Genomic DNA, 25,722 nt, shown 5'->3' on the forward strand with positions numbered 1-25,722 from the left:
TTCTGGCTCCGGCCTCCCTGTGTGGAGTTTGCATTTTCTCACCGGGCCTGCGTGGGTTTTCTCCGGGTGCTCCCACATTCCAAAAACATGCATGGCAGGCTGATTGAACACTCTAAATTGTCCCTAGGTGTGAGTGTGAGCGTGGATGGTTGTTCGTCTATGTGTGCCCTGCGATTGGCTGGCAACCGATTCGGGGTGTCCCCCGCCTACTGCCCGGAGACAGCTGGGATAGGCTCCAGCACCCCCCGCGACCCTAGTGAGGATCAAGCGGTTCGGGAGATGAATGAGTGAATGAATGGGTTTCTCAAATGTGCTGTTTTAGCCAGAAAAATCTCTACTGTAGCCATGGCACGTCATCTCATACACCAAAAACTATGTGGAGAGATTTGTTTAAATGTGGAAATCGCATCTGTAAATCATAATTGATTTACTGAATGTACACAAACTTATATAATGTCAAAAAATGTTGCAAATTAAAGTTAAAACATGTTCAATTGTTTCTTGATTGATTAAATACAACTTGTTGAATAAATGGTGAGATATTTTTCGAAAATCTCACTAATGCTTCTTGAGAAGAAAATGTAGTTTAAACTTAAGTAGAAATGTTGTTTACCTAAAAATGAAAACCACTTGTTGGTTAAGTGTCCAAATACCCGATTATTCAATAGAATTTTCAGTCTGAGATCTGAATACCAAAATATTCTATAGCTGCAGCCCTAATTTAGAGTGACAGGTTTTTCAATGGTCCGAAAAGAACAATGGAGACAATTGGACAAAAAGAAAAAGAGATGGAGTAGTAAACGAATCCACTGAGGCCTGCATACAGCATTGAATTACCCTGTCAAGTTAACCTGACACATGCTATCTTCATCCGTTACAGTTCCAATACAGCTGGCATGAAAGCACCAGTGTACATAAACAAGATGCGATACATTCAGTTCAACACACTTGGGACAGTCTGAGCCACATTTAAGTCTCATTCTTTAACTTTACTGTTTATGTAAAAGTAAACTGAGAAATACTCCTATTGGCAATGATAAGAAATAATGCAGGAAATCATGTATGCATACGAATCGGCCATTTGGTTTGTAACCTCTTTTAGAAAATCCCCTTGAGTGAGTTTTCAGTGTTGACTCACAGGCTCCTTCCTATTCGCTAGTTCTTGAGCTTTCACACGGCAGCAGCTCATTGCTCACAACGTCACCGTGAACCCAGTCATCAGGAAACATCTATTGTTGGAGTGCAGAACAGGGGCAGACAACTGATGTTGATTGTGAACTATGTGTGTGTGTGTGTGTGTGTGTGTGTGTGTGTGTGTGTGTGTGTGTGTGTGTGTGTGTGTGTGTGTGTGTGTGTGTGTGTGTGTGTGTGTGTGTGTGTGTGCGTGTGTGTGTGTGGCGGCGGCGGCAGAAGGGGTGTGTTTGCTGGTGATAGAAATGTTTCTCTTCCTGTTTGTAGGTTCTCAGGAGTGCTCTTTTTCCCATGCTGTGAATTTCACACGCATACATTACCATGCTTTCCTGTGTGCGCACGTTAGACTACATGTGATGACAAAAAGAAGAAATATTTCAAAAAGGAAAAAGGGCTGCAAGAAATCCCAGCATCTTTGGTCCAAAAAAGGGCACAGCAATACAGGTTTATATATTTTAGTTTCGGATGAAATTGCAGTCTCCCTCGTCAAAGTATGTTGTCATTTCAACAAACAGTATATTTACAAGCACTAAAATAATCAAGTAAGTAAGTAAGTAAGTAAGTAAGTAAGTAAGTAAGTAAGTAAGTAAGTAAGTAAGTAAGTAAGTAAGTAAATAAACATGAATTGCATTGAATAAAACCACACCTTTAAAATGCATGCAAACACCTTAATTTGATTGTGTGATTGTGTTGGATTTTAAAAGTTGAGAAAAGTTAACAAGTTGAATTAACACCCCGGGACTATTTAATTAGAAACCAAATTCCTCTCACTTACATCCACCTCTCTCGGCAGCTGACTGTAACAGGTAGTTCAAGCTGTTCGGTGGTTTCTACCATCTTTATTTCCGATTTGCTTTACTGTTTGTTGTATATGTTAAATATCTCCATGTACAGCACTTTGTATGCAGCGATGGCTGTTTGAAAGTGCTCTATAAATGCAGTTGAGTTGAGTTGAGTTGTTTGGACGAACAAAAAACGAAATCAACATTTATTTATTAATAAATCAACTTGTCAAAGACGTCAATATTTTAATTTTTTTTAATTTTTATTTTATTTTATACATGCATACATACATCTTTATTGATATAGCACTCTAAATCATAGTCATCATCAAGTGGATAAAGCACAATCGTGATATTACCCAAAACCAGGGTTATAGTGTAATAGTTTGGGATTATTCGTTCTAGTTAGTTTTGATTTAGTTTTGAGTTTTGTTTTTTAAATTTTATTAGTTTTCATAGCAGTGGCATGGTAGTCCAGTGGTTAGCGTGCCAACCTCACAGTGCAGAGGTGCAGGGTTCGATTCTGGGTCCGGCCTCCCTGTGTGGAGTTTGCATGTCCTCCCCCTGCCTGCATGGGTTTTCTCAGGGTACTTCGGTTTCCTCCCACATTCCAAAAACATGCATAGCAGGTTAATGGACCGCTCTAAATTGTCCCTAGGTGTGAGTGTGAGCGTGGATGGTAGTTCGTCTGTGTGTGCCCTGCGATTGGCTGGCAGCGGGTTCAGGGTGTCCCCTGCCTACTGCCCGAAGACAGCTGGGATAGGCTCCAGCACACCCTGCGACCCTTGTGAGGATAAAGTGGATCGGAAAATGGATGAATGGGTGGATCGTTTTCCTAGCTTTGTTACTTTATCCTTTTGCTTTCTTTGTAATTTTTTCCTATAGATCCCACGTTTTGCTTTATTTTTATTAGTTTTAGTTTTTTTATGGGTATTTCTTGTGTGCAAGCATTGTGTAATAGTCCGCAAACTTTAAAGTGCAATTGGCGCAGTGCATAATGCTGCTTCTCAAGTTACTGGAGATGCATCACAACCCCGTCTTAAATTTACCTAAGAGTCTCGCTTTCCCTCCTGTTTGCCATGTTACCAATTTCTAAGGGGATCTGTGGCTTGAATTAGCATTGAAAAAGTGTATTCCACACCACTCTTTACGAGCCACTTGCCCACTTGTTTTTATCTGTCAGTCATGGTCAAATTGGATGGAGAGGCATTCAGTTCATTTGAGTTCAACCGCACGTGTCTGCTGGGAGCGGAAACGGAAATCTAGAGTCTGTCACTCATTTGTGAATCTTCACGAACGACCAGTCAGCAGCCAGTGTCAAGTGGGGCAGGGACTTTACTGAACATATGATTATGAAATATGAAAGAGATCAGTCAAGTCAAGTTTATTTATGTAGCCGGTACTTAGTCACAGTAATGTAGTTTTAAGGAGTGTAACCAGATAGTATAGGACAGTGGTGTGTAATATGACTGTTGGTGGTGAGGCAGAGGAAAGGAATATTTGGTGGACGCTGACAAGTAAGAGTGTTGTGTGGCTCAGAGAGCAATTTAGATTTGATACTCTTGGTTGACAGGAAGAATATCCAGAAAACGTGACCGCTACAGCCAAAGGTGATCAGAAAGACAGGCAGGAAGGTACTGTGTTTCTTCTCGTAGGAAAGGGGAAAAACAGACTTGCTGGCGAATCAAGGAAATGCAGGAAGGTCTAGAGGGGAAAAGGTTAGCTAAGAATAAGTGCAATACTGACAGGAAGGACGTGAGGAGACAAGAATACCAGGTGCTGCAACGTAAGGCAAAGTTGGAGGTGGCACAGGCCACACAAGAGGCTTGTGATGACTTGTATACCAGGTTGGACAGTTAGCGGGGAGAAAAGGATCTGTGCAGGTTGGTCAGACAGAGAGACAGCAGTGGGAAGGATGTGCAGCAGGTTAGCGTGATTCAAGGACAGAGATGTAACTGTGTTCACTTTGTGCTAGTAGTGTCATGAATAGATGGAAAGAAAACTTTGAGGATTTGATGAATGAGTAACGGGAGGTAGAAAGGTGAATAAATGGCTTCGTAAGCGGTATTTTAGAAAGATACTAAAGAGGATGAAAAAGAAAAGGCCTTGATGACATCTCTGTGAGGGTATGGAAGCGTTTAGGAGAGATGGCTGTCGAATTTTTGACAAGGTACATCAATTGAATTGAGAAGATGGCGGCCGAGTAGGCAGCCGTCTGCAAGAGCTCTTCAAGAGCCTTGCTTTTTTTTTGTTGTTTTTGTGTTTTGTTTTGTCACATGGTGTTTGTTGTTACGTCGTATGGACCTAATGTGGATTGTTTTTAGCGTTTTTTTGGCCACGACATTCATCAAAGGAGAAGAATCTGTGCTTGGTGGTTGCGCCCTCTCGGCAGCACGTGTGTACCGGCACTGATTTTGATTGAGAGAATGCCATTTGGCTGTCGGTACTGGACAGCGCTTGTGTTTTTTGCGACTGTAATGGGCAGCATTTTTCAAAGCCCTGTTTTGTTCAGCGGAAATGTCGGTGCTGTTGGACAGTCTGCGGCTGGATGGATGGATGGCTTGTGGAGCTGACGATGAGAAGAAAGGGGCGTCAGCGCAGAGCGCAGATGCTTATGTGGAACGGTGAGTCGCCGCTTGGAATTGAAGCGGATTTACATGGGACAGATGTGAGCCAAGAAAGAGTACCACAGATGCATTATTTGCCTTGAGAACATTGATAGAATTGTACAGAGATGTTCCGAAGGAATGGCAGAGAAGTATGTCAGCAGGACAATGGTGCAGTATGCTGCAGGTGTGACAGAGAAGTTTCAGGTGGAGGTGGCACTGCATCTTGGATCTGAGCGCCTTCATGTTTGCGTTGTGATGGATCGGCAGTCAGATGAGGTTAGACAGGAATCCACATGGACAGTGGTGGGCAAACTACGGCCCGTGAGTCAGCTTCAGCCCGTTGGTCTTTTTAATCCGGCCTACCGAAGATTGGTACACAATTAAGGTTCGATAGGAATTATTGCATTCATTTCATTTGGACTTGTAATGACAGGCATTTCAACGCCAGGTGGCGCAGTGACTTGAAGTTTCAGAGGACAGGGTGGGAGAGGGTGAGATCTTATCAACAACCTTCGGACCTCTGTCAAACGGAAATTCCCGGAAAAAAAATGTAGCATTAAACTTTCTACTACTATATTACATTAATGATAGATTCATAACAACGGAAGTTCTGGTACCCGGAACCCATACGGAAGCCCGCAGTAGCGCCAACTCAATCAAGCTCCGCTCGATACTACGAAATAACTGTGCCGGCGCCACTGTTTTCTATCATTGGATCCAAAACTACGACATGTAAAGTGAAGGTTTACCTGCCAACAGGACAACTGTGTGAATGTACTTGAGTGGTCCAGCCAGAGCCCAGACTTGAATCCACTTGCCCATTTCTGCTGAGATCTGAAAATGGCTGTGCACCGATCCACTGTCCCATCCAACTTGATGGAGCTTGAGCAGTGCTCCAATGAGAAATGGGCGAGTGATGTCTTTGTTTTTTATTTGTAATACATTTGCAAAAAAAAAAAAAATGTTCACATTGTTATTATGGGGTGGTGTGTGCAGAACTTTGAGGAAAAACATTTTAATTTCATTTCATTTTGTAACATAAAATGTGGAAAAAGTGAAATGCTGTCAAGACTTTACAGGTGTGCTGTAGTATTATCATGCACTCACTTTATTGTGATGTATTTCATCGTGATTTTTTTTACTTATCATTTTCATATGGCAGGGGTTTCACGCTTGCTGCCCGGGGACCATCTGCAGCCCGCGGCAAGATACGCTGCGTCCTGCTACTTGACATAAAAGTTTAATATTCGTACGGCCCTCTCCCTTTTTTGTCATGTCATTGCCCTGGGCGTTTGTGTGTGTGTGTGTGTGTGTGTGTGTGTGTGTGTGTGTGTGTGTGTGTGTGGGTGTGTGTGGGTGAGTCTGGGTGTGGGTGTGTCTGTGTGGGTGTCTTTTCGGTTCAAAAAGTCTAGGTGATTTCATTGTATTTTTTAAGAGCCATAAATGTTTTGGATGAATCCTAATTCTGAAATGACACCAAGTTGAAGGAAATGATATCCTGTCACCCAATCCCAGTCATGTCTTTTTCAAAACCTGCCATGAAGAGAAAAGTTGGGAGACAGACAATTTCAAGAAAACTAGGAGACTGAATCTTTTTTGTTGAGCACCGGGGCACCCGACATGCCTTGAATGCACAGAGAAATTTGCTGTGGTTCAAGAAATCAGACGTCATTACTCAGCAAGACATGCTGAGGAGTATGCAAAGTACCAGAGGGATGAGACAGAGAACCGGGTCACCAATCTTGTTCATGTTCTGAAGAACCGCGAATGTTCTAATTGTTATAAATGTAGATTGAGAAGTTTAGTTGAGTTGTACTTTGTTTGAATACTTGAAACCTTGTTTTGTGGAATACTTTATGCGACCCAGACACACCCATCCTATTTCCAGCATTCACCATATAAATTGAGTTTGAGACCATTGTCTTAGGGACTGCAGATGAAAATAGCTTTCACACAAATTCATACAGAGGTTCAAATGCATTCTCCACATTGTCTCTGTTGGACAATTGTTAACGTTTTCCTCTTTATTTTTTTTTCCTAAATTTAACACAGAGATTTAACATCCATGGATTTTCAATATTGCATGTCTTCACTAGGATCACAGATTAGGTCACCAACGTATCGCAGGGCACAAACTGTATGTACAACCATTTCTCCTCACACTCACATCTAAGGGCAAGTTATAGTCTTTAATTAATCTACCGTGCAATGTCTTTGGAATACGAGTGGAAGCCAGACTACATTTTTTTAAAGGCACAAACCACTGTAATATGCTTACTTGTCCTATAGTTGTTGTTGTCACTTCGTTTATTTATTCATTTATTTATTTATAAAGGACAACCAAACCCTCTATTTTCCCCAGACTACCAAGAGTTCAACATTTCATAATCACCCAAGATGTCAGTCATGCATGGATTTTTTTGTTGCCCTTTTAATGCCACCGTAAGAATCAATGTTGCTTCCAAATCAGATGACTAATTCCTCTGCGGTCAAATTCAAAGAAGCACAATCAAGGTCTTCAAGCTCAAATTAATCCAAAAGTCCGTTGCTGTCACATGTGTGATCATAGTTGGTCCTCTTCTCTCAGTGGCACTTGCACTGCCCTGTGGTTGTCCTTCAACAGGAAACACTTAACAAACACAGGATCTCTTTAGAAAAGGGTTGCTATTGTCACATTGTCATGTTGATAGCCCAGGGGTCATGGAATAAAATACTATTGAGGAAGGGGACCTGCAAGTAAGCCCTCCCACACATACGCTGCCCTGAATCAGAAAGTTGTTTTTTTTTAACCCTCAGGCTATGGACTGGAGATGTGCAGAGGGGAGGGGTGGCTGAAATTTTATCAGACTGAAGAGACTGTTTAGGAGAGAGGTTGTTTCTTGTTTAGGCGGACGGTGGGAGACTTGACTTGCCCATGAGGCAATAGAGGCAAATGCTAAGGTCACCCTGGTGTTCCCCCAAAAATTATTTCAAATTTATCGATAGTGATCTCCAGCACAGATGCCTCCAGAACACTTCCATCAACCGCTCTCTCTCAACCACAATATCTGGATACAAATCATCCATTCATCCATTTTCTAATCCATTTATCCTCACGTGAGTGTTCCATTAACCTGCCATGCATGTTTTTGGAATGTTGGCAGAAATCAGAGTACCCGACGAAAACCCATGCAGACACTGGGATACAAATCAGTGGAAATATTTTTTTTCTAAAACTACCAACATAAACCGATAGTTAATACAGTATCAAACTATTTACAGGAATCACATCACCCAGGATAAAATGTTTGAAATGAGATTAGTGGACACAAACAGCTGTTCACAATGTGCACAAGGACATATTGACAACTACATGCATGCCACGTGGGCCAATAGCAAGCCATCCATTTTCTGATCCGCCTATCCTCACAAGAGTCACAGGGCGTGCTGCAGCCTATCCCAGCTGTCCAATTGGAGGGCACACATACTGTAGTCGAACAACCATCCGTGCTCACACATACCTTAGGACAATTTAGAGTGTTCCATTTACCTGCCACGCATGTGTTTTGAATGTGGAAAGAAACCAAAGTACCAATAGCAACCGATTTTGAATTGCAGTCACTGAAAATCTCTCTGCATGTTTGGACCACAGCGTTCCACTGTCACCATCACTCTGCTTGCCAGGAGACACTACACAAATAGCTCTCCCTCCTAAATACAAGGCCCCACTACTGATCTCGCTGACTTTTGCAAAGAAAATAATCTTTCAAAATCATAAAACTAAAAATTCAATCCACATAAGCCACAGGCTCAACTCTCTTACAGTATTCATAGCAATAGAAAAAAAATGTTGGCTCAAAAAGAAATAGTATGTCAGCCTTTAATGATTCTTGGAATGGAATAAGTAATCTCAGCTCCAAACCTAGCCCGTCAAAACAAAACAAAGTACAAAACCACTTTTCGTAACACCTTACCCCACATGAATAAAAATAAACCATACACAATTGTCCTTTTCTGACCTACTCCTGCTCACTCACCTCTATTTTTTTCTTACTCCCCCACCAGCCCCCCACCCTCTCTTTAATGCCACAATGATATGCCAGTATTTACATTTTGTATTTTTATTTATCATCGTCATTGCTATCATCATCATCACTAACACAGTGACATAGATCCAAATTATTATTGTTATTCTGATTTACATGAATTTGTTATGCTGTTGGGGTGGCGCAGTGGACGAGTGGTTAGCACGTCAGCCTCACAGTGCAGATGTGCAGGGTTCGATCATGGCTCCGGCCTTTCTGTGTGGAGTTTGCATGTTCTCTTCGTGCCTGAGTACGTTTTCGCCAGGTACTCTGGTTTCCTCCCACATTCAAAAAACATGCATGGTGGATTAATGGAACATTCTAAACTGTCCCTTGGTGTGATTGTGAGTGCAAATGGTTGTTCGTCTCTGTGTCCCCTGTTACTGGCTTGCAACCAGTTCAGGTATACCCTGCCTACTGCCTGATGGCAGCTGGGATAAGCTTGAGCACACCCACGACCCTTGTGGATAAGTGGATCAATCAGAAAATGAATGGATGCATATATGTTTATAATCTTGTAAATTATGTTTTGCCATTCCTAGTCTGTGTCTCCATGGGGTAGCCATTGAGGTCGGTTGGTGAACGACGGGGAACTCCGGGTCTTCTTTTTTCGACTTCGCAACTCCAAAGGGGCGTTCCTGAGCACGTTTCCTCGTCGGAATTCGGAAAAGTCCAACTTCCCACCTTTCCTAACAGTATTATAAATGTCTTATTGAAGTCCGTGATTGGAGGTCGGAAAGGTCAGATATCCCAATTTCATCGAATGTAGCATATCTGTCTAACATAGCATCATAACAGTCAGAAATTGTTATTAAAAGACTGCCCAGTTGTGTCCAAAAGGAAATGAATGAGGCTGAAGCGGTTGCAAATTAAGGCCAGCTTCTCTTCCAGCAACGTCACAGCTAATGGGAGTTCATTGGTTAAGAGGCTCCGGAAAAAGCCGAATCAAAACGAACCCCGCTGTGCATGATGGGAAGATAGTCTTCGTCAAATCGCCATCTTTGCTCAATGCAAGCTAGCAAGCTGTATACAACAGCTTTCGAATGATAATTTTGGCCAAACGACGGTTGTCAAAGTGGATACTTTTGTTAATTGTAAACAACAATAACTTAAGATAGCCGTTTGGTATACACAACTGCATATACTTTCCACGCATAAGTCGTACGTCTTGGTCAGCGCTCGACGAGTGGTGTGGTCAACATGGGCCGCTCTCGAAGCCGAAGTTCATCCCGGTCCAAACACTCCAAAAGCAGCAAGCACAGCAAGAAAAGGAGTCGGTCACGATCCAGAGACAGGGAGAGGTCAAAGAAGCGCTCCAAGTCAAGAGAATCGAAGAGGAACAGGCGCAGAGATTCTCGTTCGCGTTCCCGTTCTGCAACAACCTCATCTCGCAGGGACAGAGCGCCATCCCCGCCTGAGCGCATCGACATTTTCGGAAGGACATTGAGCAAGAGGAATGCCTTAGACGAAAAGCAGAGGAAGGAGGAGGAGGAAAGGAAAGCTGAAATGGAACGGCAAAGAAAAATGTGAGTATATTGTACAAGACGATTAATAAACAGGAGGTCGTCACTTCCATATCTGCTACATGCTAAGCTAACTTGCTAAGTTAGCTTAGTGCTTTTTGACAACGCTAGCCTGTAGCACAGGGCTAGACTAGACAAGGCCTCACTTACATGCGATCAACTACACAGCGCCGTCAAGTTTAAACCTTATTTCAGCAATATGTTGTAATATTAGATTAGTTTTATCGGTTTCATCAGAATGGTTTAATGAATTGAGTAACGTGTTGTACCGCAAACTGCTTCAAGTATTAATTATGGACATGGCAACAAAATCAACATATTTTCCCCACCATCAAGGCCATTGTCAGCGGAAAGAGTTGGAATAAAGGAACAAAACGGTGTTTCAATTTTGTCAATTTTGTTAATTCAGGAAGTTGTGACTTTTTAAGCGCTTCAAACATAAATGTCAGTTACTTTATCAATGGAGTGGCCTGTGACTGAGTGTCTGTGCGAAGCGGTGTGCAGCTCTTTCAGGACCTGTAAGAGACGTATTTTGAGTCAAGATAAGCATAAGGAATGACTACATGTGCTCTTAAAGCCATTTCTGCAGTGCTAACCCCGTCTACCTTTTTGTTTGGCTCTACGAAATTCCCACACCATTGCTGGCAAGTGATGGCAAGCACGCTTCTCCTGCGTCTCCCGCCCATCCGAGGATAGTCAAGTCAAGTACAATTTTGTCAAATGTGCTGTATGTGCATACAGCACAGATGAAATTTCTTCCCTCTCAAATAGACAAGACAACAAGAGGAGCCGCTCCGGGTGCCTGCGCCACCATCAAAAGAACAGTTAACATAAAATGACAAAAAAATACAATACAACACATAAGACACAGACAGTATGTAATCTTAACCACTTTTCCTGCATACACTTTGTTGTTTGACAGTTATAGATGAAAGAGGAGCAAATCAAAGGGTCCTTTTTCACCAGTTCACCAGTCTGAGGCGACACAAATATTGGCAACGTGCAAATTGGTTGTTGTGCCAAGTGACTTTGCGTGTTCCAGCGAGCTATCAATACTTATTGAGAGGTCAAAGATGACTTATTCTGCTGCGAATGCGTTGAACATGGAATTAGTGAGTGAAAATCATAAAGTTGAAAATGAAGCGACAGGGGAGATTCCAATGCACATATTTTAACAGTCAGACCTAATTTTTCTGAGAGGAGTGTAAACCAGACCTGTGCGATGTCATCACACAAAAATGTCCTCGTTAAAAATGGTGGAAAGCAGTCAGTTGTCACATACCGCCCGCCTTTAAGCCCATATTCTCGCTGAGTCGAGCGAATGCTTGCAAACATAGCGACTTTTGAGATTTGACAGGGTTCGTAAAAGGTTGCAAACATGTTCGCTAACATTTTTATGTGTTGCACTTTTTCTTGTCACAAGGAAATTTTCAACATGTTCATGTTAGCGAATCAGTGGTAAGTGTTTGCAAAAGAGTCGTGAACATTTGTAAACAGTCGTAAGACGTGTTGTCACCAGTTCCTTTTGATTCGTCATTGCTGGAAACCACATAACCAGGGCTACCATGGTTAGAGTGTACATCAACCCATTTGTGTGTAGCATTCACAAGCATCCTCTGCTGTAAAGACTGTTGTAAAAAAATTGATAAAAAAAGGTACCAGCACCCATTCTCCACTTTGATTGTCATGCCAGAGGAAACGAAACGAAAGGAGTTGAGGAGTACCTTATCCCTGTTTGAATGAGTCTGAAGGCCGTATCTCAGATCGTTGCAGGTTTGCAAGTGTGCGTGCCCGTAGTGAATGTTTTTTTTTTTACGTCAGAGTTCATTCAAGGTCGCAAATGGTCTAAAATAGCTTTTCTTGTCACAAAGAAATTTTGAACATGTTGAAAATTTGATGTTGACAAGAAAAATCGTTCGCAACCATTAAAACTGTTTGGGGTCTGGCGAACATCTTTGCAACTGTTTGCAACATTGAACGCACCCTTACAAAAAAAAAAACCCCACAATTCATTCCATGTGTACATGCTTGGGAAACTTCGCCCCCACAGTGAGATATGGACTTAATGACACAATTAACAAAATGTATACTGCAAATAAAATGACACTGCATTATCTTGTCTGTGACTACTGATCTGTGGTCATAGACTTGACGCAGTGATGTAGCATGCGCTGTTTGCATTCAAATGCTTCTGTAAAAGCTGCTGAACACTCACCATCTTTCATCATTAGATTTGTATTGTCGCCAAAATTGCTAAATGTTTCTGATGACAGACAACCCACGGATTTTCGGCAACGTTCAACAAAAACGTTAAAAGCCAACTTTTGTTACCTTTGCAAGCTTTTGCAGCTGCTCAGTGATTGAAAGGTCACAGGTATCAGATTATGATATCATGGACCGTGGATCATGAAATCCCTACATTTTTTGAAATGGTACATTGAGGAACATTGCCCATAAACTGTTTGACTATTTTGTCGCACCATCTTTGCTTATGAATGACTGAGCAATTCAGGGAAGCTCCTTTTATACTGAGTCACGGCATCCACCTGTTCCCAGTTAGCCTCTTCACCTGAGGGATGTTCCAAAGATGTTTGATGAACATTCCTCAACATTGTCTTTTTTGCCACCTTTCCCAGCTTTTTAAAAATGTTTTGCAGCCGTAAAATTCTAAGTTAATGATTATTTGCAAAAAACAAGATCGATTAACTAACACTGGGGCTAGCACACCAAAAACACCTTTACCCGAACACCATATCTCCATGCGGAGGTGTTTGATCTGGTTGAAAGGCACATTATGAGCTAAGGGTTGTACTGTACGAGTCGACTGGTCATTCATTTGAACGAAGTTACGTGTGATTATGCCGCATGTGAGTACACTAACCTCTTGGCATTTGGTTAGCTGCTTTTGGTTTGGATGGTTCTTCTTCGTGGGTGTAACAGCCTCTTCATAGGTCAGAGATGAAAGTCCTCCGGATTTTCCCGGAATTCCGGGTTTTTCAAATTTTTATGAAAATTTCTCCGGAGAAATGAGGAAAATTTGCATAATCCGGATATTAGTTGACAACATTGAACGAAGACGCGTTTGAGTTCGTTGTATTGCTTTCACGAGCGTAGCCATATTGAGGCACTAACACTAGTAACAGTAAAGAGATTTTTGTTTGTGTAATAACGACAGAAGGCATGATGGCGTTTGACTAATGGTTTAGTAGAACGAATGGCAACTCGCAACAACAGTAGCAAGCGTCATTTTGCCTCTTGGGTTATACCATCTCAACTAGAACGTGGGGGATAGTCCCCAAACAATTTTCGTCTCTTTATAAACACACCTGCTAAACCCCAGTGGAACGAATAAAAGACGCCGTCAACAAGACAGTTGTCGTAAAATATATATTTGGCCAAAAAGGGAAAAACACAGATTGGCAGAAAATCGTGTCCGTCCGACTTCGAGAGCCGTTTCGGCTATTAGCTTACCCTTGCCTCGCATTCTCATGGCCTCGCCATATCTTGGAGATTTCGAAATTTCGGCCCGAACGGAAGCCACAAAGGGTACACGTGTGCACACAAAAGGAAGATTAATCATTGAATGTCGAGTATTTGAATATCGTTTTGTGTAAACTAATTCATGCTTGATCGGCCAAGTGCGTGCGTGTGTGTGTGTGTGTGTGTGTGTGTGTGTGTGTGTGTGTGTGTGTGTGTGTGTGTGTGTGTGCGCGCGCACACACACACACACATTTATTATTTATTTTTCCGGAATTTTCAGAAAAGTCCACTTTCATCTCTGATAGGTTTAACTGTTTCTTCCTCATGTTTGGCGACATCTGCACACAGCCTACAACACAATGCCGCGGTCAGGGTTTGCGTTCTGATTTTCGGTTACTTTATCGAAGGCGTTTTCTATTGATATCGGCCGTGTCTATTGTGATACAACTTGATATTGAGTTATCGCCCAGTCTCAAGTTTAAATGATTGTAATAAATGATCGTTAATTGCATTATTTTATTGCCTTTGCATCTCTTCAATTAACTTCGACTTATGCTTGTCTGGCAGTTAAATCTTTATGATGGCCAAATTGTGATCTTGGGATAGGTGATTTCTATTCAGGTGATTTCCTCTGGGAAACATTGGAGCATTTCTCTCGTCATCAATCAGTCATTTTCACCGGTGCTTCTCTGTCTCCTAGTCGCCAGCAGGAGATTGAAGAGAAGCTTATCGAAGAGGAGACAGCTCGGCGAGTGGAGGAGCTGGTGGCCAAGCGGGTTGAAGAGGAGCTGGAGAAGCGTAAGGACGAGATTGAGCGGGAAGTGTTGCGTCGCGTCGAGGAGGCAAAGCGCATCATGGAGCGACAGCTGCTGGAGGAGCTGGAGAGACAGCGACATGCTGAGTTGGCAGCACAAAAGGCCAGAGAGGTAACGCTCGGTCGTTTGGAACGCAGCCCCTCCGTTCTCTCTTTACTACCCCAACCGTTTAGCCTCCAGTCACCCGCTCCATCTGAGACCGGGTGGAGAATGTGTATTTGGAAGGCCCTTCTTCCGGTGTCCTGTTGAGATTATAACCGACCCATGTTAGAACATTCACTGCCAATGGGACTGTTGAGCCCTGTTTCCAACAAGCTTGACATTGTGGGTCAGTTTTTTTTAAAAAAAATCTGCTTCCGTTGTCTTCTGATGTCAAAAGTTGTGAAGGCTGTCTACTGATACATTTTCTGGCGCTCTGCTGCTTGGGTACAATCCTTGGCACAGGAGTTTTGATGGTGAATATCAACGAATCATCCCAATAATCAGAGAGAGTTAATCGTTTTTGTCTTGAATTGATCTTTCTTTGCATAGAATTCACTGATGGTTCACACACTGCTTGAAATCACACTATTTACAGATCACAGCTATCGCCATCCCATTTACAAAGGGCACAGTTGAATTGCAAGTCGAATCTGGGTTTCTGTTCTGAACCACACTGGCAAGCCTCGATGCTTAGTGGAAACATGACTTTACAACTCCATTAAAGTGGCATCCACAGGAGGACGCCTTTGCTTTCATGCTAAATTTCACCATTAAATTTAACATCCAGGCTAAATGTTCATCCATTCACATAATGATTTTGTGATTGTGCAATATTCATATATCGGAGAGAGCTCGACAAGTGGACACTGAGAAAAAGACATTACAGTATATCTTTCCTTCAAAATACACTGCGTGTTAAATCTAGTGTCTGTATCTTGCTATTTAAATACCGGACCCACTAAACTCTTTATTGAATAATTCAAAAATCAAATTTTATTCATACCTGATGTCATCATATTATTAACAGATCACCAGTTTGACCGTGATGGAATTAATTCTACAGTTAACTTTTTTTAACGTATGTAATAAAGTGTGTCAGAAGAGACATGCCGATGCAGTATTACATTTCCTTTGTTACCAGTATTTGGAAAATAATTCCAAAGTAGACGCACTAAATGAAATCAAGATCATGATATAGATCTGAAAATTTGTGGAAAGGGAAAAGCAGAGAGCTGTTTCTTCTCTGTCCAACCACCACAAGCAACAAATATTATGGAGTGTTGATTTTACAGACAAATTCATATGAGCCGAATGACCCCTTCTTGCACAAGGAGCAGCGTCGTCGGCTACTTCTAGGGTGAGAGCTGTAGTCGATGCACCATCTTTGCCACTTGGAATGAATCTGTAACATATATTGATTAAAAATAAGGTCAGCGCGAGTGCTCACGCCGCAGCCCTTCCGATCCAGATTTCCCATCACTGTACTCACTGTTTTCTTGTATAATTAGCTTTGCTTTGCCTTTTTTTTTTTTTTTAACGTTTGTTCCGTCTAGGCCTTCTTGACAAGCTTGCTTTAATTTGAAGTCATTTAAAAATTTTTGTTTTCTATTTGATACTAATAAATTGTTTCCTGGATAACAAGTTAAATTTTTGTTTTACGTTTACTTGCATTTTTTTATTTTTATTTTTCGTTTTTCAGAACAACAAATGTACTGTGTTTTACTCATGACTTGCTTCCTCTATAGGGCTGTTTGTTAAGATTGATATTGTTATTTGTAACCACTTTCCTAACTAGCACTTGACCTGAGCTGGCCTGCAGCCTTTCAGCTCAGCTGTGACTTGTGTCCTGTTCTGTAAGTGTTACCGTGGTCCGGTTCTTCGTGAACACACACAAACACCATGTTGTGCTGGTCTCTCCTTCCTCTGCTATCATCCGGGGCTGTGCGGCTGCACAGAAATGGAAAAACAGTACATGAATTGCGAGCTGTGGCTGCAGGCTCAGCAGTGCAGAAATCGGTTATAAAGAGGAGTACCGCGGTCTGGCAGAATTCCCCATACCTACCTACCTACACGCCCACCCCAGGAGCGTTTCTCTCTCTGCAGGGGCAACACAGTCCGGACGAGACAGTAAATATACAACTGTTTTATGCGGAATGCTTTCACCGGTTGTGTAGGTACACAGGCAAGGAAAATACGTAGGTATACATGCATTGGTGAGCCAAAACTATTCCCTATTTTATTTTTGTATTTTTCTTGCTTAGGACATTTCCTGTATATTCTTCTAGATTGTCTGTCATTGATATTTGTTCTTTGAGTGTGATGAGTGGATTTCCCCGGCATTCTTTTAAAATTGTCAAGTTATTTCACAATACGACAGAATGCCCCAGATGGGGCTAAACCTCTAATTTTACGGGGGGGGGGGGCAGCTGTAACTGGAGGGGACAGGGTTCCATTTGGGACCCCACTCTAAATTTAGAACAATTTGGGGTGGCTACAAAGAGTGCCACACAGTGGTCATGTGCAAAAGACTAAAAAACTTTTGTGGTGTAATAAGTGAAATGGGTGTGCATGTATGTGTGGCGTATGGGTGTACGAGGTATGGTGCTGCTGTAGCCTGTTTGTGCGCTAACATGACATCGTGTCACCCATCTAGGAGGAAGAAAAATCAAAGCGGGAGGAGCTTGAAAAAATCTTGGAGGAGAATAACCGTAAGATCGCGGAGGCCCAGGCAAAACTGGTATGCTATCATTTCAAATGTTCTTGTTTTTGCTCTCCTCATTGATAAATTGAGAGTTTCACACATCTAATAAAATTGAAACCAGAAGTTGACATACACTACCATCATTTCCTAAGTACAAGACGCCCAATAAATTGACACGGCCTCCCAAAAAAGGCGATTTGTTGATGCGCTTTCTTATCAGTGACTAATAAATATGAATGAATAAAGATTCAAAACGCACTGAAAAAGTGTATAGGCTTTTAAATCCAGGTTAAAAAAATGATGCTTTTCCGACATTTTGCATACCTATCATTAAGGTGTTTTTCCAAGCATTTTAAAAATCATGTTTTCCAAAATCTTTATTTTAGTAAACTAAGATATTTTTGCGACCATGCGGCGCAGTCTGTTAAAAGGCGCACTCTTAGTTCTCTCCTTCCTCTGCTATTTCTGTATTATTGAACACATACACAAGCGGCTGTTGCCTATAATAGCAGGCTAATGTGGTTTACTGATCCACGACCAGAAGGACTATTAACTGCAGGATTATGAGCACTGATCGTATACTTAGTTTTCATCATTAGCTCAGTCCCGAGAACATCAATGAGGAAAGTCATAAGGAGTCATAAGGCAACTAAGCTCTTATTTAGCTGGTCTGCTGCCACTGCACCGTAAAAAAGAAATGGGAAATGTAAAACGAGACATCAACTTACTTTTTTGTCACATTACTTTTTTTACAACCCCGAGGTAGGAAACCTGTCTGCAAGACATACAAAATTATTTTTTTTGTTTGTTTTTTCAGTGGACCCTGGTATAATACTCCCTTGGATTTTTGAATTTTTTTTGGGGGGGGGGAGGCACAAAAAAATTGCGTCTTATTCAAGGGAAGTTTCAGTATTCCCCAGCCCCCAAATTCCGTAAGATTACCATACTTTTAAATAGTTTGTAGAAAACCCAGATGATGATGATGAAGTTTCTGATTGTTGTAATGGTTTATTGACAGCAATTGCGTTACAGTTACACTTGTGGAGGTATTATACACGGTAAACTTCAAACAGACTGCCTCTTTATGCAACATCACAACATCACAGGAACGTCAAAAAATCAGCCGAGATATCAGCAACACAGGCTTGTGGACTGGCATAAGTCTTGTGCATTTTCCAGTCGCCTTAAGGTCAGGGGCCAACATTAAGCCTTTTTGGGTGGTGGGAATGCCAGAAGTGGCATTGGACCCTTATTTAAAACAATACTTAACAAAATTAATATTTAAACGAGCTGTGAGCAACTATAAAGGGCCTTTGCAGCTCTGGCTATGTTGGGGGACTTGCACGTTCGGGTACTGGCACATAAAACAGTCACTCTCTAAAATATAAATGTGTGTGCAAAGTTTCATGAGTATTCATCCAGATCCAACAGCAGAATTTTTTTTTTTTTTTTGCAAATAATGCATCACCTAGGCAGCGACATGCGACGATAAGATAAAATCAAATAGCCACGCTGTTTCGTTTCACAACTTTGCAGATGCGACAAGCGCGATTGGTCTGTCCCAGGCGGTCCTCACACCTGGATGTGCGTTTATGTTCCTTAATATGTTTTGCGCAGCTAGGAGCATTGCAGTTAAGAGACATGAGATGAACCCTTTTTGTGGAGTCCGAGTGTGTTGCGGTTATGCACAAGATGTTTAATCTAATAAATGAATTGTTAACGCATTACATACAACGTACAGTCATGTTAACTAAGTTTCATTTCCTGGGAAAATAATTAGATTACTCCCTCAATAAGAAAAAAAAAACTGAGTTATCTCACGCTTTTAGAGGAGTTCTCTGCAGCAGGGGTCCCCAACCGCCGGTCCGCGGACCGGTACCGGTCCGCAGGGCATTTGGTACCGGGCCGCACAGAAAGAACTTGCCTTAATTCCGTTTTATTTATTTCGGAATACGAAAGATGTTTTATTTTGAAAAATTACCGGATTCTCCGTTACATCCGTCTGTGTCACGCTTGACACACGTCAAGCCACGCTTCTCCGTCACGTGACCGATTACGCTGAAAACAAAACGCCAGAGCTCGCAAAATGAGTAATAAAACTGCTGGAGAGCGCAAATGACGGCGGCCTTAAAAGTACGTTCGAGACAACTGGATTAAAGTTATGGCTGAATATTCTGAGATCGCCACAGTAGCACTGTTGCTATTTCCGACAAGCTACCTGTGTGAGGAGGGGGTTTTCTGCAGCAACCGCGACTAAAACAAAATTACGAAGTAGACTGGACATAAAACACACACTTGAGGTGTCATTGTCTCGTATTACCCGGAGATGGGACCGTCTGGTTGCAGAAAATCAAGCTGTGGTGAGTCGTCATTTTCATGCACTTTGAATTTGCGTTGTATCGTATTTTGAAGGCATTAAACATTACCATAGCGATCAGAGAGAGTGTTGCGGCCAGATTAGACGCTCCTTGTGTTTATTATTATATTTCGAAAACACCACAGTTTCCATGCAGCTCATACCATATTATTTTGTTGTATTTTTTTCCGCCAGACCTTAAATGCCGGTCCCTGAAAATATTGTCTGACATAAACCGGTCCGGGGGGCAAAAAAGGTTGGGGACCCCTGCTCTACAGTATCAATCTGAGACTGCTTCAGTGTGATCTGCTCGGGAAAGGCGGGACAGTTGGTACAATACTTTGCGCCGATTGGGCGATGTAGCAACTTCTGCATGCCGACCAAGCTTATCCTTTGACCAATAATGGCAACGGATGAAGGTGCCGTTACAGGCATGCACTTTTAAATCAGTAAGAAATACCAAATAAACTGCATTTGGTTAAAAAAAAAAACATCATTGGGCAGAGGGTGATAGTTGTGTCATATATTTTAATGCAAATTAAAATGTTATTTCGTTAATTGATATAACAGTCAATTCTAAAAATACTGGAGCGTGACATCCCAAAGATATAAAACATTTTGGTTTTCCTAATTGATGTGCAATAGGAAAACTTTGTATGATTTCCTGTTAGACAATGGGGGGGGTGTCTTTTTATAGTTGATGTAAACTCCTGCTTTCAACTGTATATACAAAATGGCTTATTTTTTGTGTTCTGAGCTTGTCTGCCCTCAATGAACTTTCAACTTGGGACTACGTTATTTTTCTGTCAGGCTGAAGATCAGTTGCGCATTGTGGAGGAGCAAAGGAAAATTCATGAGGAGCGCATGAAACTGGAGCAGGACCGACAGAAGCAGCAGAAGGAGGAGCAGAAAATCATCCTTGGCAAGGGCAAGTCCAGACCGAAGCTCTCCTTTTCCCTCAAGGCCACCGAATGAGGGAGTGATTCCCTTCAGTCCCATCCAGCTCTGCTCCTCATCAACCCCAGTCCTATGTCGGCTACTCGCTTCATTTTGGAAGTGCTGAACGAAGGAAAAGAAAAAGTGGTGCAACTTAGTGTTTAAACTTGCAACCCAGTGAAGGTCCACATCTTGCCTCCTGGCAAGGAAGAACATCGAGACCTTGATGGACCTGACTACTCCTTTGCCTCATTGTTTTTTTCCCAGCCACACATAAAAACTCAAGTTTGTGCTTTTGTCATGTTTTTTAATTAGTTTTTTAGGGACTACGAACATTTGATGTAGAATTCTTTAACATGACCCTTGCCGTAAAGTAAGTCTTAACTCGGTGTAATGAGTAACTGCGCGCCAGTACTATGCTGACATCATTAGCAGCAAATGGTCCCGGATGAAGAGGAATAATTATGACATCCAGTTCAGGTTACTGTAAAGTGTCATGTGCAGCTTGGGAGCTGGCATTGGGTTCTCTTTTTTTTAGTTCGTTTTTTTTTTTTTTTTTTTTTAAATGTACTTTGGCAACAAATCACAGCAGAGCCTTGAAAAGCAGTTATTTCCGTTTCTCAATTCTCTGTATCAGTTGGCTTGTCTGTGTCAAATTCACACTGGTCTTATTTTGTTGTTGTCCATGCATGGATATTTGTTGAGAGGAACCTCATTGGAATTCACTCAGTATCACTAAAACAAAGCCTCCCTCCCGAGCTGTCCGACACTTAGATCCAATGTTAGATTTTATTTTTTTCCCTCTCACGTGCTAAGGAGTGTAAAAAGTGGAGAACTCAACTGTTCTGTGTGATGTCACATTGTGAATCCTTGGTGTGATGTGCTGATTCTCCCTCAACCTTTCACGTTTCAAAACAATCACTTTTCATCAAACAGGTCACAGTAAGAACTTTTTTTTCCCAGAAATGTCAACCTATGTCATTTATGTTCTTCAGCCCTGTAATGTAAATTAATGTGGCTAGTTGCATCGCTTGGTAACTCTGGAAGGGTAGAGGATGGCCAAATTCAGGTAAGGTATGGATTGAGGTCAGCGAATACGGTTTGTGTGTGAGTGCGCGTGTGTATGTGTGTGTATGTCTGTGAGTGGGTGTGTGTGCACGGGTGTGAGATGAGCTGACCTCAGGTGGGTATACTGATTAAGGTGGGTGTCCTCGTGTACCTTTTTCAGTTGTCGCAAGAATTGACCAATAAACCCATTGAAACGTCTTTATTGTTGTTCGTAAAATAGTCACGAAATGCATTGTACAAAAGTCAATATGTGTGATTAAAAAAACGTCACTGGCCATATCATAGTTCAACATCCACTCGCCTAATATTAATGTCAATGTTCCAAAACAATGCTGCTTTGATATTGACGGATCACAGCAAAACCATTTGTGCAAGTTTTTTTTTGGTATTTGTATTTAACTCATTCAGTACCAGCCAATTCTAGACCCCTTATTTTTACCCTCAGTCTTGGAAAAATTGAAAAAAAAAGTATCTGGGGTTGAACGTGTGGTTTGTGTAAATATATGTCTTTGGGAGTGAATGAGTTAAACTGAAACGTTTAAAAGCGCACGTTTTGACATACCCGTTCGAAATCAAGTGTGCGCTATATTATAGGTTTGAGAATCCTTTGGTATATTGTTTTATGTTACATTATGGGGGAGGGTTATGTTATTTTTATTTGACGTGAAGCCGGTGTTACGGCGCTTGGCTTGGACCCTTCACGGCTCGAGAAGCAGAACCTACCAGGCCACTGTCGGTATTGAAATAAAATATTTTTTTATTCAGATGAAATCTAAATGCACACTTTTTTACACATGCGACCGATGCAGGTGTGAACAGTGTTGAAGTTAAAAAAAAAACATTTCAAAGTAATACACACGCGTGTTTATTTGGTACCATGACGTTTACCCAAAGATCGACACACGGTCAGCTGGAGAAACAAAAACTAGCCCGGCCGGTTCTGCCATTCCGTCGTTCTCAAAGCCGCCTCTGCTTATTCGGTGCTCGGCCGAGTAGAGGCCGAGTAAACATAGCTGTCAGTTCCTTCGCTAAGTCCCGCACCCAAATCCATACGCAATTACATTCGTTTAATTAAAATGTTAATATTTAATGAATTATATTCTCAACTGTATTTATAGAGCACTTTAAAACAGCCATCAAAGTGCTGGACATGGAGCAAATTCCATACATACAACAAAACAATATATTAATAACGAAGACAGTAGAAAGCACAAAACAGTAAAACTAAGATCAAGTCTGAGTCACGCCTAGTCAAATGCCAAAGATATCTAAATAATACTTGACGTACAATATAATACATCCAAAGCGCTTTCACAACAGGGACAATTATGAATAGTTCGACATTGCTTTCGAAGCAAATAATTCGGTAACGTTTCTATGCACAAAATGTGAAACTGAGTACATATGTTGAAAGCAAATAAAAATAAATCAATTGCAAATAAACACCGTAATGTCCGCGTGTCTCCAAGCGCCTTCGTGCCGGTGTCAGTCACGCCATTTGCCGTCTGGGATGACGACGTATTCCGACTTGTAACCGGGTGATCCATCAAACTCGTAAAAATTTAGCAAGGTAGTTCGTGGCAATGTCCTCAAAAGTAGGTAAATTACTGTTACACGCAGGTAGACTTTAGCCATGGATAACTGCATGAAATTATCCATGCGTATCATATAGGTATATGGCTTCAAAAAATCTATTTAAAACTAATGTCAAGTGGCAATACACCCAAAGGCATGTTTCTATGTCCTAACTTCATCACACGAATACTGTAAATTGCTTAATTTGGTCTGCAGACAACATAGAAAAAGTTGCTCAAAGTTTTGACTGTTAACTTTAATCATCTAATACAATTGGTACCGTTTTCCTTTAATGCCTCTCTGAATTCAATTAATTAACCGGTCGGTCAAGCAAGCGGATGCAATAAACATCAGTGGGTTTTGCCTGTGGCTTTGTTTGTGTTTATTCCCGGCCAGGACAAGTGGCATCCGACTCCTAAATTATCTCCCTAGTGTTAACATCAACCTGATTATTGGGTGGGCAAACAAACGCAATCCACAGCGGCTGCTTTTTAACGACCCTGATCAAATTAAGTTGTTAAAAAGTGTCAGATCTTCACACGTTGGTATAGCTGAGTTGCGGTCTAATGAAAGACTATCAACAAAGATTTGGCTTGTGAGCGTGCGCGTGTTTGTGAAGCGAGCTCGTCGAAGTATTGATAGACTACATATAATTCAGTGTGAGCAAAGGCTGCTTGAATCTTCATTCGATAAAAGAACTCGCTCGTTGAATGAATTTAAAAAAATCTTATCGGGGTAAAAGTACTGTATGTCCCATAATTAAATAAAGTTGTATAATTTCGTAGGCATTACTACTCTCAAAATTACAAGTACAGTAGTGGTCTTGTCCAATAAAAAATATTTTATAGAAAAATATAGTAGGCTAATTAATTTTGTTGAATTCACTCTCGTAAAGCTTCATACACACGCGCAAAATGTAATTTAATTTAGTCCAGTACCCTTTTTATGCTTTTCTTCGGTGTGGCATTTCCGCTAGTGGGTGCTCTTGCCTTTTGAAAAAATTCGACCTGTTTTCAATTGCACTTTTTCTTCTCTCTCTCTCTCTCTCTCTCTCTCTCTCTCTCTCTCTCTCTCTCTCTCTCCCTCTTATCATCTGTCTCTCTCTCTCTCTCTCTCTCTCTCTCTCTCTCTCTCTCTCTCTCTCTCTCTCTCAATTACACTCATGGGAGGCACTTTGCGTCGTTGTGCTTCACGGTCCGGACTCACGAGTAAATTGTCGTCATGGCCCAGATTGTGGGACCAGAAGCAATTTGAACACCCTTTTATTTTATTTTTTAAGCTTTCATGTTTATCTTGTGTAATTGTGGAAACGCTAGACTTTTACGTGACGTCACTTGAATGTAATTGATCTATTAGTGTCTGGCTCTGATATATGTTATACATATGTTAATCTTGAAAATCAGTTCCATTACATTGGTCAATTGAGTCAAGTTGTCCTCCTTCCTCTCCCTCCCCCACCGGCACAGCACTCACTGAACCAGTCTCCCTGCTTGACTGACAGCCGACTTGTGCTGACTTCCCCGCCCAGGGACCAATCAGCTGCGCTCATGGGCGGGGTCTTGGTTAACCCGACTCCACCTAATATATCCGCTCGCGGTCTCTCCCAGTTACTTTCTATCCAGGTTTCGGAGCTGAGCAGAAGCGTGATCCGCACGTCGTCCGCGGTCGTTTGGAACGGATCTGCAACATTTTGCCGCTGCAGCCCTTTTGTGGACCTCTATTATGAGAACTTTCACATCAGCTCTTTTGATTTATTTCATTCTCATGTTTGATCATTTTCTTCATTTTGACCATCACCATTGTTTCGTCCTTTTCGTTTTTTCTGCTGCTATTAGCCACAAATTGTTGCTTATCACCACCAGCGTCATCTGAAAGGGGGAATATCATTGCATTCCACAACTAGGCTTCGCTCCCGTTTACTCTGCCGTTGCCGCTGCTTTGGATTTGATGCGAATTGCTGGACTCAGACAAAGGGGATTTATTTTTTTTTTAATTCTACAAACAACACTTGTTCGCTCTGAGGAATGTATAGCGACGGCTTTCAGTACGCGCTCTGAGCAGAGGAGAATATACGCAGCGCCAGTGAATAAACTATGCGTCTTGGCTTTGTGACGCTGGTCTTTCTCCTGACGATGCTGTAGACCGCGTCGGGGTCTGTGACCAGCGTGCGTCTCCACTGGATCGGGATACAAAGTCGAAGAAACGACTTTTTTTTTCCATTCGGGAGAGCTTGTCGTTTGAATAGATTTTTGGGACAGGTGTATTTATTTTGACAAAAATCGTGCAACCACCCGGAGACTCTCCAACCAGTCAAAACATGGGGGACTCGATGTGGAGATATTATTTTGGAGTTCTGGTTCTTGTCTTCAAAGTACACTTGTGTCGGGCGCTCATTTTGGAGTCTATTTATTGGAACACAACAAATACCAAGTAAGTACGCACGCCTGCACACACACACACACACACACACACACACACACACACACACACACACACACACGCACGTGCAACAAAGCGCGCGCGCGCGCGCACACACACACGAAAGCTTGTGAACAGCCACTCGTAGTGCACAAAATAGCTTTACGAGCAATGTTCTGCCCGGCTACATTGAAATGATAATGTAATGTTACTATATATATA

General features: G+C 41.8%; 2 protein-coding genes across 2 annotated transcripts in view; both read left to right on the forward strand.

The window, feature by feature from the left end:
* Positions 1–9,618: 9,618 nt before the first annotated feature.
* On the forward strand, positions 9,619–21,706 carry LOC109519256 (arginine and glutamate-rich protein 1-B). Its single transcript, XM_019875669.1, has 4 exons — positions 9,619–10,172; positions 14,350–14,575; positions 17,100–17,183; positions 20,314–21,706. The coding sequence occupies exons 1-4, from the start codon at positions 9,847–9,849 to the stop codon at positions 20,476–20,478; spliced, it is 801 nt and encodes a 266-aa protein (XP_019731228.1). The 5' UTR covers positions 9,619–9,846; the 3' UTR covers positions 20,479–21,706.
* Positions 21,707–24,708: 3,002 nt separating this feature from the next.
* LOC109519253 (ephrin-B2a-like) overlaps positions 24,709–25,722 on the forward strand; it is a 27,200-nt gene continuing 26,186 nt past the window's right edge. Inside the window, exon 1 of the mRNA XM_019875665.1 lies at positions 24,709–25,512. Coding sequence (XP_019731224.1) covers positions 25,400–25,512 — 113 coding nt within the window. The 5' untranslated portion in view covers positions 24,709–25,399. The remainder of the gene's footprint in view (positions 25,513–25,722) is intronic.

Source organism: Hippocampus comes, unplaced genomic scaffold (genome assembly GCF_001891065.2).
Source record: "Hippocampus comes isolate QL1 unplaced genomic scaffold, H_comes_QL1_v1.1 scaffold234, whole genome shotgun sequence".
Lineage (NCBI taxonomy): Eukaryota > Metazoa > Chordata > Actinopteri > Syngnathiformes > Syngnathidae > Hippocampus > Hippocampus comes.